Raw genomic sequence first — 12,428 nt, forward strand, 5'->3', positions numbered from 1 at the left:
TTAACAACCACCAGATCCGATATTACTGAACAAACCATCTGGAGTAGAAGATTTGGAGCAGCCAACAACAAAATATTTTGCTCTCCATCTGGAGTATACATATACAAGGCTACAACAAAGAGTGACTACAGTGCACACCAAAACAAGCATCCTCCTCCCATATACTTCAAAGTTTAAACTGACAGGTTTATGTCAAAATGTGATCAGTAGCAAATATTGAACTTCCAAAAAATTGGTTAGTAGTTTTCTGCTGGAAGGCGTTTCTGTGGACGTGAAGAAGCTTTTAGCATCTCTAGAGAATTTAGCTACCATATAAACCTCTGGGTGCCAGGCTCATGGGACCAATGGAATGGCCAGTACAAGAACATCATCATGGTGAAGACATTGACGATTATATACAGAAACCCCATCACAAGCCAACTTTGATAATCATCAATATGGGAATGTAACATCAAGAAAAAGAACGGAATGGTATAATATCTAAACTCAATCAGCGGCGCAGGAACCAAAACTGCAGCAGTAGCCAAGAAAAATGCCAGCACCCAGATCTTCCTCTCAACTTTCCCTGCCAGGGTGAAATGAAAACAAGTCCCTTAGTGAAGAAACATAATGAAGCTAGATAAGATATAATGACTAAAGGCTGTCTGTATACCAACCCAATCTAGTGATGATGGAAAGCCATGAATAAACATAAAGTGGGACTAAAAGGTACTCCATTGACCAATGAGCTTTGATGACCTTCCGCCAAAGATAAAAGGGATAATGCCGATTATCAGCAAGAAGATAGGGATGAGCTATGCTGCAAAAGTCAAAGAATTACATGATGAAATGGTAACATAAAAAACGAGTATTTATACTGCATTGGATGTGAAAACAGCAGGGGAAACGTTCACCATTCTTGACATTGGAGAAAATGTAATTCTTTGCAGAAACCAGAAAAGAAACATGTGCAAACTGTTTTCTCAAACATCACGTAAAACCCGACCTTCATATAAGGAAAAACCAGTAGGCCAACTCAATGGCTACTACTAGTAACAAAATCTGTGAACTACTTCCTCTTCAATAAACTCAGTGCAATTATATTCTTCCAAAAGCATTAAGCTCAAAATGTTAAATAAGCCTGACCTGAAAAAATGAATAGAGATGAAGCCAGCACCAACTGCCAAAGACATTAGAAAGAAACTAAGCAACTTGTTCTTCCGGATTGAGCAGAATAGATCTACAGTTTGACTGAAACTACAGTGTATTGGAGCCATAGCAAGAGCAGAAAACAGACCGAAATACATGATCTGTGCAAAATGTGGGGAAACTGCATGAGCTTCTTTCGCACCTACAGCATTTGGACACTGTAAGAGACAACAGAACAGAGGCCACCTCATATGCCAGAATTTGTAAAGCAAAACAAAAACACAACAAGAAAACAAAGGGATGAGTTGTACCTAGAACTACACTCCCATTCCAACGGACAAAAGCAACAAAGGCTGCGAATACCATAATAAAAGGGCTAAAAGAAACCAAAATTTCCAACTTCATGTGCCATAATATTAGAAAGATGACCTTAATTTCATCGAGAAAACCTGCAATATAATGCCACCAAGATGTATTATAAGCATTGAGAACAAGAAGCATCCACGGCAGGGTATGAACAACTGATTTGGAAATCTACTACAGTGGCATTTTCATTATCCTACCCATTAAAAACAGGGGGTTGGTCTGTTATATCAACTTTAATACTACATTAACATAAATTCGAAAAATAAAACCTAAACAAATTTGAATACGTCAAGACAAACCTGACACGCAATTTTGAGAAGAAACACTTGTGGTTGGCATCAAATGTATTCCAGTACCTACTGAACTGCTAACTTTCCGCTTCCTCAAGTTTGAGCCCAACTTAACACTAGTTTTAGGAGTTAGTTGACTATTTTTCCTCATTGAGAAGTCAGAGTCGTCTACATATATCTTATCTCTTTGACCAGCTAAAGTAATATTTATAACCTCGCTGCAGCAAACAAAGAGTATCCATATAATATTTGTTTGCCGAATAACAACTGCCAAGGCACCAACCTGCATTAACAACATCGAATTAAGTTATTTGTATCAGAATCACATCCTTATGTTCAAACAATTATATAATGACTTATGGAAGAGACTTGAGCTAACTCCTTTACCAATGCACTGAACCAATACTTCTTCTTCACACACGCAAGATACATAGCAAGCACTGCAGTAAGTGATGCAACATCTGTATAATAGAGAAACGTGAAGAACCAATGGAGAGGGTACATGGCCAGGACCACTGCATAAAGTGTTGCTTTTCTTTCATCAAGAGCTGGCCTCAAGTGGGTGATAATTTCATATACAAGAACACTGCAAAGTACTGCCAAAATACCATTTGAGGAGCGAAGAATCGCAGTGGAGCAGACTTCAGAAAATGATGAGGCTGCTTTTATGAAGAACATGCCTGGAAACAAATAAGCAACATGCGCTAGTGAAAGATAGTACCTGCAAAAGTTTAAAATTTGCATATATTAAATTCTTTGCTGATACAACATGATCCTTAAGTTCTCAATCAAAACATAGCAAAACCAATAAATTAGCTAGAACTAATTAAGACCCATTTCTTAACACCAAAAATAGAATTAAGAAATGCTAGAGAACATACAGGCCAGGAGGAGTGGTAATCATGGGGTCCCAGCTTCTGAAATTGCCATTGCAGTACTGATGAGCCTGGGGCACATGGAATATCTCATCCTACAGATTATCAATGCATGAACTTGTTATACATAACCAAAAATGTAAGATAGATACAATTCACATTGAAAAAAAGTGGGTATCTGTGTTTTTTGGGTGGGCTTACCATGTAAGGCTCGGGAACGATGTGATTCACAAGGAGGGAGATGGGTACTACCCACAAGCTCACAATCGTTGCTACAGCTATCCTACCCATCTTTCTCTGTTATTGCAGAGTCAAATCCCAAGGCTCTGTTTGGTTCCATGGAATCGGCAATCCCAAATGTGCCCCAACATCACGAGCTGAGACTAGGAAGCTCGGATTCCAAGTTTCTTTTAGCCGATCATCAGAATCAAACCTACTTAGGCAAGAGTCTTCCTTTCAACCTCTGAAGCTGCGGTTACCACTGGAAGTTCCAATAGTCCGATTCCGATTCCGCTCTCTGCAATCCCCAATTCTAAATTTGGGCCTGTTAAAACCTAATTAAAAAATATATACTATGTGAATTATTTTTATAGTGCAATATTGAGAGCCGGGGTGATTGAATTTCGAAAGACTGATCACTGAAATGCAACTGAAAATCGGAATTGTTTTGGTACTAAATACGAAAATTGTTTCCGAATTTAAAGAATTATGAAAATGTATTGGTATTAAATATTAATACATGAAAATAAAAATATATGGTTAAACTTTTGCAGTGGATATGAGGTTAAATGCTAAAATTTCATTGGACTCCGCCTAAGTCCAAAAGATAACGCCCCGTTTGGTATCCAACTCAAATTTTTTATTGAAAAAATGTTAGTAAAAAGACTATAAATATACCCCTATTTTTAGTTGAGGATCCCGATTTCACTTTGATTCAATTAAGGACTATAATTTTTCAAATGGCTCAATCAAGTACATTCCGTCATGTCTGTCACATTTATTGTTAAAAATTGGTCACGTGACCCTCACGTGACCAATTTATAAGGGCAAAAAAGTCTTTTCTCCCCTTCCCTCCCTTCCCCTCCCCTCTCTTTTCTCTTGTATCTCTGCGCGCCATCCCCCCCTCCCCCACCCGTCCCAGCCTTGGCCCCATCCAGCTCCACCACCCCAACCCAGCCCCGGCATCGTCGCAAAACCCAGTCACACCCAGCCCCGGCGCCATCTCTCATATCTCTACGCGCCATCCCTCCCCCTACACAGTGAATCCAAGCTTAGACTTCTTTCCATAATCAACGGAGAGATGCTCCAGGAGAAGCGAGCCGAGACCCGACCCGGTTCCTCCACCGACAGCATTGAAGACGAGGAAACCCTGGAGACCGGTACAGTTGTCAGCGAGCTTATGAATGGGGTCGAGGCAGAGATCGACGATCATTTTGCCGATGGTGTAGTGGCCGCGGGCGAAGTTGTTGGCGGCGTCGTCCTTGCCGCTGATGAGCTGCTCAGGGTGGAAGAGTTGGCGGTAGGTGCCCGTGCAGACCTGGTCGATGACGGTGGGCTCGAGGTCGACAAAGATGGCGCGGGGGACGTGCTTGCCGACGCCGGTCTCGCTGAAGAAGGTGTTGAAGGCGTCGTCCTCGCGGCCGATGGTCTTGTCGCTCGGCATCTGGCCGTTGGGCTGGATGCCGTGCTCCAGGCAGTAGAGCTCCCAACAGGCATTGCCCACTTAGTGCGGTTGGGTGTGGTGGACGGGGCTGGGGCTGGGTTTTACTGGGTTTTGCGACGGGGCCGGGGCTGGGTTGGGGTAGTGGAGCTGGATGGGGCCAGGGTTGGGCTAGGACTGGTGGGGGAGGGGGGAGGGATGGCGATGGTATAGGGGGAGGAGGGGGCGGGGATGGGTGACTGTGACGGGGAGGGGGAGCTGGCTGGAGGGCAGAGAGAAAAGAGAGAGAGAGAGGGGAGGGGAGGGGAGGGGAGAAAAGACTTTTTTGCCCTTATAAATTAGTCACGTGAGGGTCACGTGACCAATTCTTAACGGTAAATGTGACAGACATGACGGAATGTACTTGATTGAGCCATTTGAAAAATTATAGTCCTTAATTGAATCAAAGTGAAATCGGGATCCTCAACTAAAAATAGGGGTATATTTATAGTCCTTTTGCTAACATTTTCCCTTTTTTATTTCAAAAATTAAGATTTTTTTTTTTAAATGTGAGTTTTCAAAATTAATTTTTAAAATTTGAAAACGTGTTTTGTATGAAATTTGAAAATAATTTTTAAATTTAAAAAATGATGACATCTAAGAAAAAAGGAAGTGTAAAAAAAAAAAAATGAGAAAAACGATGTTTATCATTTTTAAAAATAGGCATGTTTTTGAATTTTTTTTCTAAAAACTGTTTTTAAAAATGGTCTACCAAACACATTTTCTTGACTAAAATTTGTTTTTGAATAGAATACCAAACAGGCCCTAAGGTATTAAAGTTTTTTTTTTTTTTTGGTGAAAAAAAAAAGGTATTAATTTAGTAGCATTGTCTAGTGATAACTAGCTATTAATTCATTGTGTTTCTCTTTCAAATTTTGGAAGAAATCTCAAATTTAACTCTCCTTTACCACATAAAAATGAATAAAAAATAGCATAACCCATTACATAAGTCTCAATGTCTTATAGTTAGTAAACCTAAATTTGCTAGTTAAGAGTCCATGGATATGACCAAAGCTTGAAAGACAAGATACAAAGATCAAGGTCTGAGATTTGGGATCTAAGATTCAAAATATAAGGTATGTGTGAGACTCAAGATCTCAAATCGAAACTCGAAACTCGAAACTCAGTGATCGAGGCTCAAAAGCTAGATATGGGCTCAAGGCTCAGCACCCAAAATCCAAAATTCATAGCTCGAGACTTAGGGCTCAAACTCGAAACTTGGAGTCCAAGGTACTGCAGCTCAAGTTTGGTACTCGGTAGTACCTAGAGTTTCTTTTTCTTATGGCTTGGGATCATGAGCATATTCATTGTTTTTGCATTTTCATACATTAATACAATAATACCACATGCGTTTCCTCTACCTTTTTTGGAAAAACTATTTTAGAATTAGGCCACTATACTTGGCTGATCTTGGAATTGCATAGTTCAAATTTCTTGTTAATGGATCCTTAGCATTTTCATTTGGCCCTTGGCCTCTATTCAACCTGGTATCACTAGCAGTAGTTACTCCTTATGCTTTGTTAGTCTATTCCATTTCTTTGGGATCATCATTGTAAGTATGTTATAGTTCTCATAGTATGTCGGAGATTTATGTTATAGTTCTCATAGTATGTCGGAAATCTAAATTATAAACTCTATTTAAGTGAGTGGAATGAACAGGGAATGTCATGCTGAGACAGTGAGACCTTTGCACTGTCTACAAATTGGAGGTCTTGGGTTCCCTTTGAAAGCAACCCAGGTTGGTTTGGCGTAAGAAAAAAGGTTGCTTGGCCAGCATTGTCTCTGTTTCATTAGCTTTTCCTTCAGTATTCATCAAAAGAGGTATGCACAGCTCCATTATTTCATTAAATTAAAACAAAGTTTCGGTCAGATTACAGTCAAACTCACATAAGGAAATCAGCAAGGGACCAACTGATCTTCATAATCACCATTACCAACACATAGTAGCATCTTCATTGTTCTTATATAACATGGGCCAACTTGCCTCTACTGTTAAATACAGACTAAATTATGCTATATGCAAGAAAGTTTCATTTCAAAGAAACCACCAATTAAATCATTCAAATACCAAAGCAGATAAACGGAAGGAACAGCACAAGAAAAAGTTAGATGAGACAGAATAAGCATGCTACCAAAAGAGGGATTAGTCAATGACCACTGAGAATAAAAACATCTTCAAAAGAATTACAAAACAAAATAATCCAGCAGTAAACCTACAAGGTCATAGTCCAGACAGTAAAATAATAGAAAGCAAATAAATACGGACAACAAAACCAGAGAACAAGAATGCGAGCAGCATTTTCTTTCCAAATAGTGATACTTAAGTCCGCCTATCCTTGATTGTAATCAGAAGCATTTCCTGTGCACGATTGAAGGCCCAGATTCATCGTACTCAGCTTTGGCAATCCACATCTGCACTCAAACGAAATCAGATTTTCAATAAGAATCTCTTTGAAGAACAGTTTGTGCAAGGACACAAAGTACACATATATTGAGAAACCAACCTGCTGGAAGGTACTGAGAGATGCTAAGATGGAGCCTCCGATCCACACACTATACTTTCTTTCTGGTGGAGCAACCACCTTGATCTTCATGCTGCTAGGGGCTAATGCAGTAATTTCCTTGCTCATTCTATCAGCAATTCCAGGGAACATGGTGGACCCGCCACTAAGTACAATGTTTCCGTACAAATCCTTCCTAATATCAACATCACATTTCATTATTGAATTGTAAGTGGTCTCATGTATACCAGCAGCCTCCATTCCGATCATGGATGGTTGGAAGAGGACTTCTGGGCATCGGAACCGCTCGGCCCCAATGGTGATAACCTGACCATCAGGTAGCTCATAGCTCTTCTCAACAGCAGAGCTGGTTTTAGAAGTTTCCAATTCTTGTTCATAGTCAAGAGCAATGTAAGCCAACTTTTCCTTCATGTCCCTCACAATTTCACGCTCGGCTGTGGTTGTGAATGAATAACCACGCTCAGTCAAGATTTTCATCAGGGCATCAGTCAGGTCACGACCTGCAAGGTCAAGCCGCAAGATGGCATGTGGAAGAGCATACCCCTCATAAATGGGGACTGTGTGACTAACACCATCTCCAGAGTCAAGAACAATACCTGCACAAAAGCACATAGAAAAGATGGAGCATTGCATAAAATCATCATATATATCACTTCAGCATTAACAAGTTGGATATTTATTTAAATTACAAACCCAGAATATTCATTGTGTTACTGAGGTAATTACTTTCATGGTTCCAAATGATTTTTTTTTGCCCAATCATTCTCAAATATCAAATTTTATCCTGAAAATTCCAAATTCATTCATAATATATATCTTCCAAATGAACTGCATATACCATATTATCTACTGGTCATCCCCTTTTAAAAATACTACCTAACAAATTTTTTGCATTTGAGAGCTTTTGGCTGAATCTTCAAAATGCTTGTTTATCAATATGGGCCCAACCCAAATTATTACAAGTAAAACACTCTCAACAACCATCTCAACCAGAAATGCATTGATAGTTGGTGCCAAGCTATTGCAAGAATACCAGTAGTTTAGTCTCAATTCAGGTAACAGTACTTTTACTGTAGAAGGAAAAAGGCAGTGCACTATCTAAGCCAATTAAATAACTTACCAGTAGTACGACCACTGGCATAGAGGGAAAGAACAGCCTGGATAGCTACATACATAGCTGGAGCATTGAAGGTCTCAAACATGATCTGGGTCATTTTCTCACGGTTTGCCTTAGGGTTGAGAGGTGCTTCAGTGAGGAGAATTGGGTGCTCTTCAGGAGCAACACGAAGTTCATTGTAGAATGTATGATGCCAAATCTTCTCCATGTCATCCCAATTGCTCACAATTCCATGCTCAATTGGGTATTTCAGAGTTAAGATACCACGCTTGGATTGAGCCTCATCCCCAACATATGCATCTTTCTGGCCCATGCCAACCATAACACCAGTATGACGGGGGCGGCCAACAATGCTAGGGAACACAGCTCTTGGAGCATCATCTCCAGCAAATCCAGCCTAAAATACAATATTTTGATCAAACTGAGTCCATTTGCGGTCAGAAAGAAATAAAGGTTGATATTCTATTTACCCTCATTCCGGAAGAGAGAGACAGGATTCTGTTTGCATACCTTAACCATTCCCGTTCCATTATCACAGACAAGAGGCTGAATATCCTCAGTATCCGCCATCTTCTATTTCCTGCAAGTAAAGTAACAGCATTGTAGTAAAAGAACCCAAAACAAAAATTAACCAAAACACATGACTTAAAACAAACATGTCTCACATATCAATAGAATGGTCACTTGTCTCACACAAGAACAATGTTGCATAGTAATTAACATATGAGAAATTGAAGTTAACAAGTAACAAACATATAAGTTCAAATCCAGTCCAACCCAATCTCAAAAAGAACATTTACAATAAAAAGGACATAAACAATGGCCTAAACTCAAAATCTAATTCACAGAAATTTCTTGGTTCTATAAAAATAGACAAAATTTTTCTTTATGGAAAAATATCATATAATCAGCAATGCAAATCCCTCATCATCTATAAACAAACAGATCATGCAATAAATCTACCGAAAATAAAACGAAAAAAACTAAGCCCAATATTGTAACAACCGACACATCAAATACTTTAATACAAACCCAAATGTAGCAAAAATCATCCACCAAACAACAAAATGAGAATGGAGAACGCCCAAATCAACCAAAACCTAGTGAAATTCGAGCACATTGTATGATTATAATCTCGTAAGAAAATAAAACAGAGAAATATATGATACGGATCGAAATGGTACTCGGAGATTCACCTTTTGGAAACCCTAGAATATGCGTTTTCCTTTGAGGTGTGGATGAACTCTGCCCGCCTTGAGGGCCTTGGTGCTGGTTCAAAATGGAAACAAAAAACGAAACGGACACGAAAAACCGAGTGAAAGAGAAAGGGGATTTGGCAATGAAATGAAATGGAAATGAAAATGGAAGTCCTCCGCCCGAAATGAAATGCGCTTTAAATGCACGGCAAATTCGGCCGGCCTTGTATGAGTACTGGATCTACGGCCCATGCGACGCGTTACTTTGATCTGGGCCTCTAGTGGGTCCAGTTGTCCTTTGGCATTCCGGTTCTAATGGTGGGGTTTTCTTCCAGCTCTTGTGGTGACTATTTTACCCCTGGTTCTTGCACACAGTTGTTACTAGTACATCCTTGCACTTCGCAATATGAGAAAAGTGTAAAATGAATTGCACCGGTGAGAATATGTGATGGGTATGGCATGTTTAAAATGAGTTCTTTTTTTTAACAATATGACATTTAACAAGGAAAGTTCTTTTTTTTTTTTAGAAGAAAGTTTAAGCAACCCATTTAAAATCATTATTATTTTTTGCGTCGTATAGGACAGAACACAAAACACGGTTTGGTCATTTTAATTTAATGAGTTGTGACATGATCCATTGATTTTAGGCTGCAAAATTTGGAGGGAGCTCAGATACATTATAATATATCCTTTGACATAAATGTGAGATTATGGTGGTGGTTGTGTCATACTAGCTTATTGTTCTATTTGTAATACGACACTTTCATGTGAAGGATGATTAAGAATATTGTTGATGCCCAAAAATGGTAGAGCAGTCAACGTCGAGTCGAACCACGTAGGCCCGTTGACCCACCACTGAGCGGATGACACGTCGAAGTGGGGCAGGAACGGGTAGCTGGGTCCGACTGGTGAGTAATGAGAGAAAATGATATCCAAAGCACCCTGCACAGGTACACAAAAGTGAGCGGGAAGGGCACCGGTGTGGTGCCGGCCAAAGCTCCTCCGACGCTCAAGTCAGTGTTCAGAGAGATCTGAGAGCAGAGTGAGTGAATAGTCTAATAATGATTTCAGTTGTCCTTTTGTGACAAGAAGGTACCTCTTTTATAGTACCTTTGGAAGAGTGTCAACCAATCCGGTGACGACACGTGTCCTTTGTGGTGACTTGCACTGTAGGAGCGCCACGTGGCACCGGTCTCGAGGATCCGAGTGAGTTGACACGGGCCGGGGACCCGAGAGGTTTGAGCTTGGGAGGCCGGAGCCTAAGAGGCCGGGGCCCAGGGGGCCGGAGCCCATGAGGCTGGAGCCTAGTAGATCATGGGCTAGGAGCCCAGGAAGGGCTTAGTCTTTTGGGGTCTAGGCCCAAACAGCATGGTGTTAGGCCTTGTGTGACTTGTCGTTATGCCGAGATGATTAGTCATACGAACAAATATTCAAGACCCATGTTAAATAAGGCCAATTTGAATATGTTCAATTGTATGACCCCACTAGCTTAATTTGTTTATGAATGCCCATTTGATGTGGCATTAGGATCTAATTCCCCCATTTCTACGTACACTCCGAGATCGTCTGCATACATCAAAATGATCATATATTGTGAATTGAAAGTTAATTGGTTTCTGACAGTGTACTCAGTGAAGAAGCGACACAAGATAGTGGGGGAAATGGGGTTTCTACTACAAAGAAAGTTTCTTTTGCAGAGGCAGAAGAGAGCATCTTCGAAAAGTTGGGGAATCATGCATCAGTTGGAGAGTATAATGTAATGTATGGTCCCAGATCTCCATTAATCAGATCGATACATACATGCATGCACGTGAATGGTTTCATGGTTGACAAATGAGAAAATGGTCACGAGTATGAATCATAGCATATATCTGACTTATGTGTGTGTTTTGTTGGTTGTCACTCTCTTAGTTATTTACATGATTTGGCATATTAATTATAGCTAGGAAGTAGAAGACTTTCATGAAATAGAGGACTCAAAATCGGTATTCAGTGAATGAATAGGTCTACGTTCTGAGGTTCATCAGCAGCCGTGGATCCAATAATTTTCTTCGTGGCGGGAGACGGAATGAATTAACTCTTAAATAATTACACCTACTTTTTACACTGTTAGTATGTTACCTTGTTTTTTTGAGACATTTTATCAAACACATTGCATCAAATTCTTATCAAACAAAACCATGCCAACAACTAAAGGTTAAACAATGGAAAGAGGGTTTGGTATATTCTATTCAAAAATTGTTTTCTAAATTTTTTGTTTACTTATTTCATCTATAAATATAACTAATGAAAACAAAAAATAATTTTTGAAAAGAATACCAAACGGTTACTTAATTTCATTAAGTCAATTAATCGGCCCCCTTTGCTCCTTACTAATTAAATATGTACGATACAATATTCACCATGCATGTTCAATTAATAGTGCCACTAATATCTCTTAAAATCATTACTTTCCAACGTAGCAATTTTTACTGAAATAGATCATTCCCACCAAATAATAGGTTGATGACTTTTACAAGAGAGTTTTTGGCCGAAACCATCCATATTAGTTAATTTCTTGTCTTGCAAGGTTTTTAAAACGACACACTTACTCAATGTCGCTCAAATTTTAAAATGAATTATCAATTTCAACAATTAAATTTGATCATATAGTCGCAAGGATATATGAGTTATCAGTTAGTGTCGCCCAAATCTTGTCGATCGTTCAAGTGAGCAACATAGCCTTGAAAATTGATCCAATTTTCAGAAAATTAACTTACCATAATTACTTGGGTGCTTGAATATAAGTTTGAATTAATAATATCCTCCCTCAAAAACTAAGCCCAAAAGGGGGGAAACACAGAGCCAGCGGTAAAAATAAACAATAAAAGATTAAAAGTTGGATCTTCTAGCTAGCCAGGTATATTCTGAGTAGGGTTCACACCGGCAGCCTTACTGATTCATAGTGAATTTAAGCGAATTCCAATGAAGATTCGTGGGGCTGAGATGGAGTTGAGAGTGAAGGGTGTTGTGTTGTGTAATTGCATGTGTTGACTGTGGAGTAGGACATTATTGTTTGACACGAGACGTGATAGTTGGCAATGGGGTAAAATCATGAAGGCACAACGCATGGCCACGACTTTACAATATTCCCCATGAGAGTTTTGTGTCCTCACTGCACACTTACTTAATTTATCTTTTAATTTTGTACCTTACTCATTATCACTAAACAAGATCATCTTATTATATTCTCTCT

The 12,428-nt window shown here is 39.5% G+C and overlaps 2 protein-coding genes across 3 annotated transcripts; both read right to left on the reverse strand.

Annotated features, from left to right (window-relative positions):
• Nucleotides 1–3,361, reverse strand: ALG10 (DIE2/ALG10 family). 2 transcript variants are annotated; one of them, XM_086247695.1, is made up of 9 exons: nt 2,861–3,360; nt 2,666–2,754; nt 2,393–2,505; nt 2,172–2,299; nt 1,794–2,067; nt 1,440–1,577; nt 1,126–1,330; nt 657–799; nt 1–565 (listed from the first exon to the last, which is right to left on the reverse strand). In XM_086247695.1, the coding sequence occupies exons 1-9, from the start codon at nt 2,948–2,950 to the stop codon at nt 306–308; spliced, it is 1,440 nt and encodes a 479-aa protein (XP_086103821.1). In that variant the 5' UTR covers nt 2,951–3,360; the 3' UTR covers nt 1–305. The 2 variants fall into 2 exon arrangements, with proteins under 2 accessions (XP_086103821.1, XP_086103820.1); XM_086247694.1 differs by having other exon boundaries at nt 2,172–2,505; nt 2,861–3,361.
• A 3,123-nt stretch (nt 3,362–6,484) lies between these two features.
• On the reverse strand, nt 6,485–9,354 carry LOC147281654 (actin). Its single transcript, XM_086247179.1, has 5 exons — nt 9,194–9,354; nt 8,508–8,577; nt 8,001–8,394; nt 6,863–7,476; nt 6,485–6,770 (listed from the first exon to the last, which is right to left on the reverse strand). The coding sequence occupies exons 2-5, from the start codon at nt 8,565–8,567 to the stop codon at nt 6,705–6,707; spliced, it is 1,134 nt and encodes a 377-aa protein (XP_086103305.1). The 5' UTR covers nt 8,568–8,577; nt 9,194–9,354; the 3' UTR covers nt 6,485–6,704.
• Nucleotides 9,355–12,428: the final 3,074 nt, after the last annotated feature.

Source organism: Dryas octopetala, chromosome 6 (genome assembly GCF_963921425.1).
Source record: "Dryas octopetala chromosome 6, drDryOcto1.1, whole genome shotgun sequence".
Classification (NCBI taxonomy): Eukaryota; Viridiplantae; Streptophyta; class Magnoliopsida; order Rosales; family Rosaceae; genus Dryas; species Dryas octopetala.

Bases quoted from the DNA above. Each gene is read 5' to 3' on its own strand.
- ALG10 (XM_086247694.1), bottom strand. From the start codon at position 2,950: ATGGGTAGGATAGCTGTAGCAACGATTGTGAGCTTGTGGGTAGTACCC. The intron at 1,578-1,793 runs GTTTGTCTTGAC...ATTATATTGCAG, and splicing joins TTCTCAAAATTGCGTGTCAG to GTTTTCTCGATGAAATTAAG. The intron at 800-1,125 runs GTCAGGCTTATT...TGACTTTTGCAG, and splicing joins ATCTCTATTCATTTTTTCAG to CATAGCTCATCCCTATCTTC.
- LOC147281654 (XM_086247179.1), bottom strand. From the start codon at position 8,567: ATGGCGGATACTGAGGATATTCAGCCTCTTGTCTGTGATAATGGAACG. The intron at 8,395-8,507 runs GTATGCAAACAG...ATTGTATTTTAG, and splicing joins ATGGAACGGGAATGGTTAAG to GCTGGATTTGCTGGAGATGA. The intron at 6,771-6,862 runs GTTGGTTTCTCA...GTTTGAGTGCAG, and splicing joins CTCTCAGTACCTTCCAGCAG to ATGTGGATTGCCAAAGCTGA.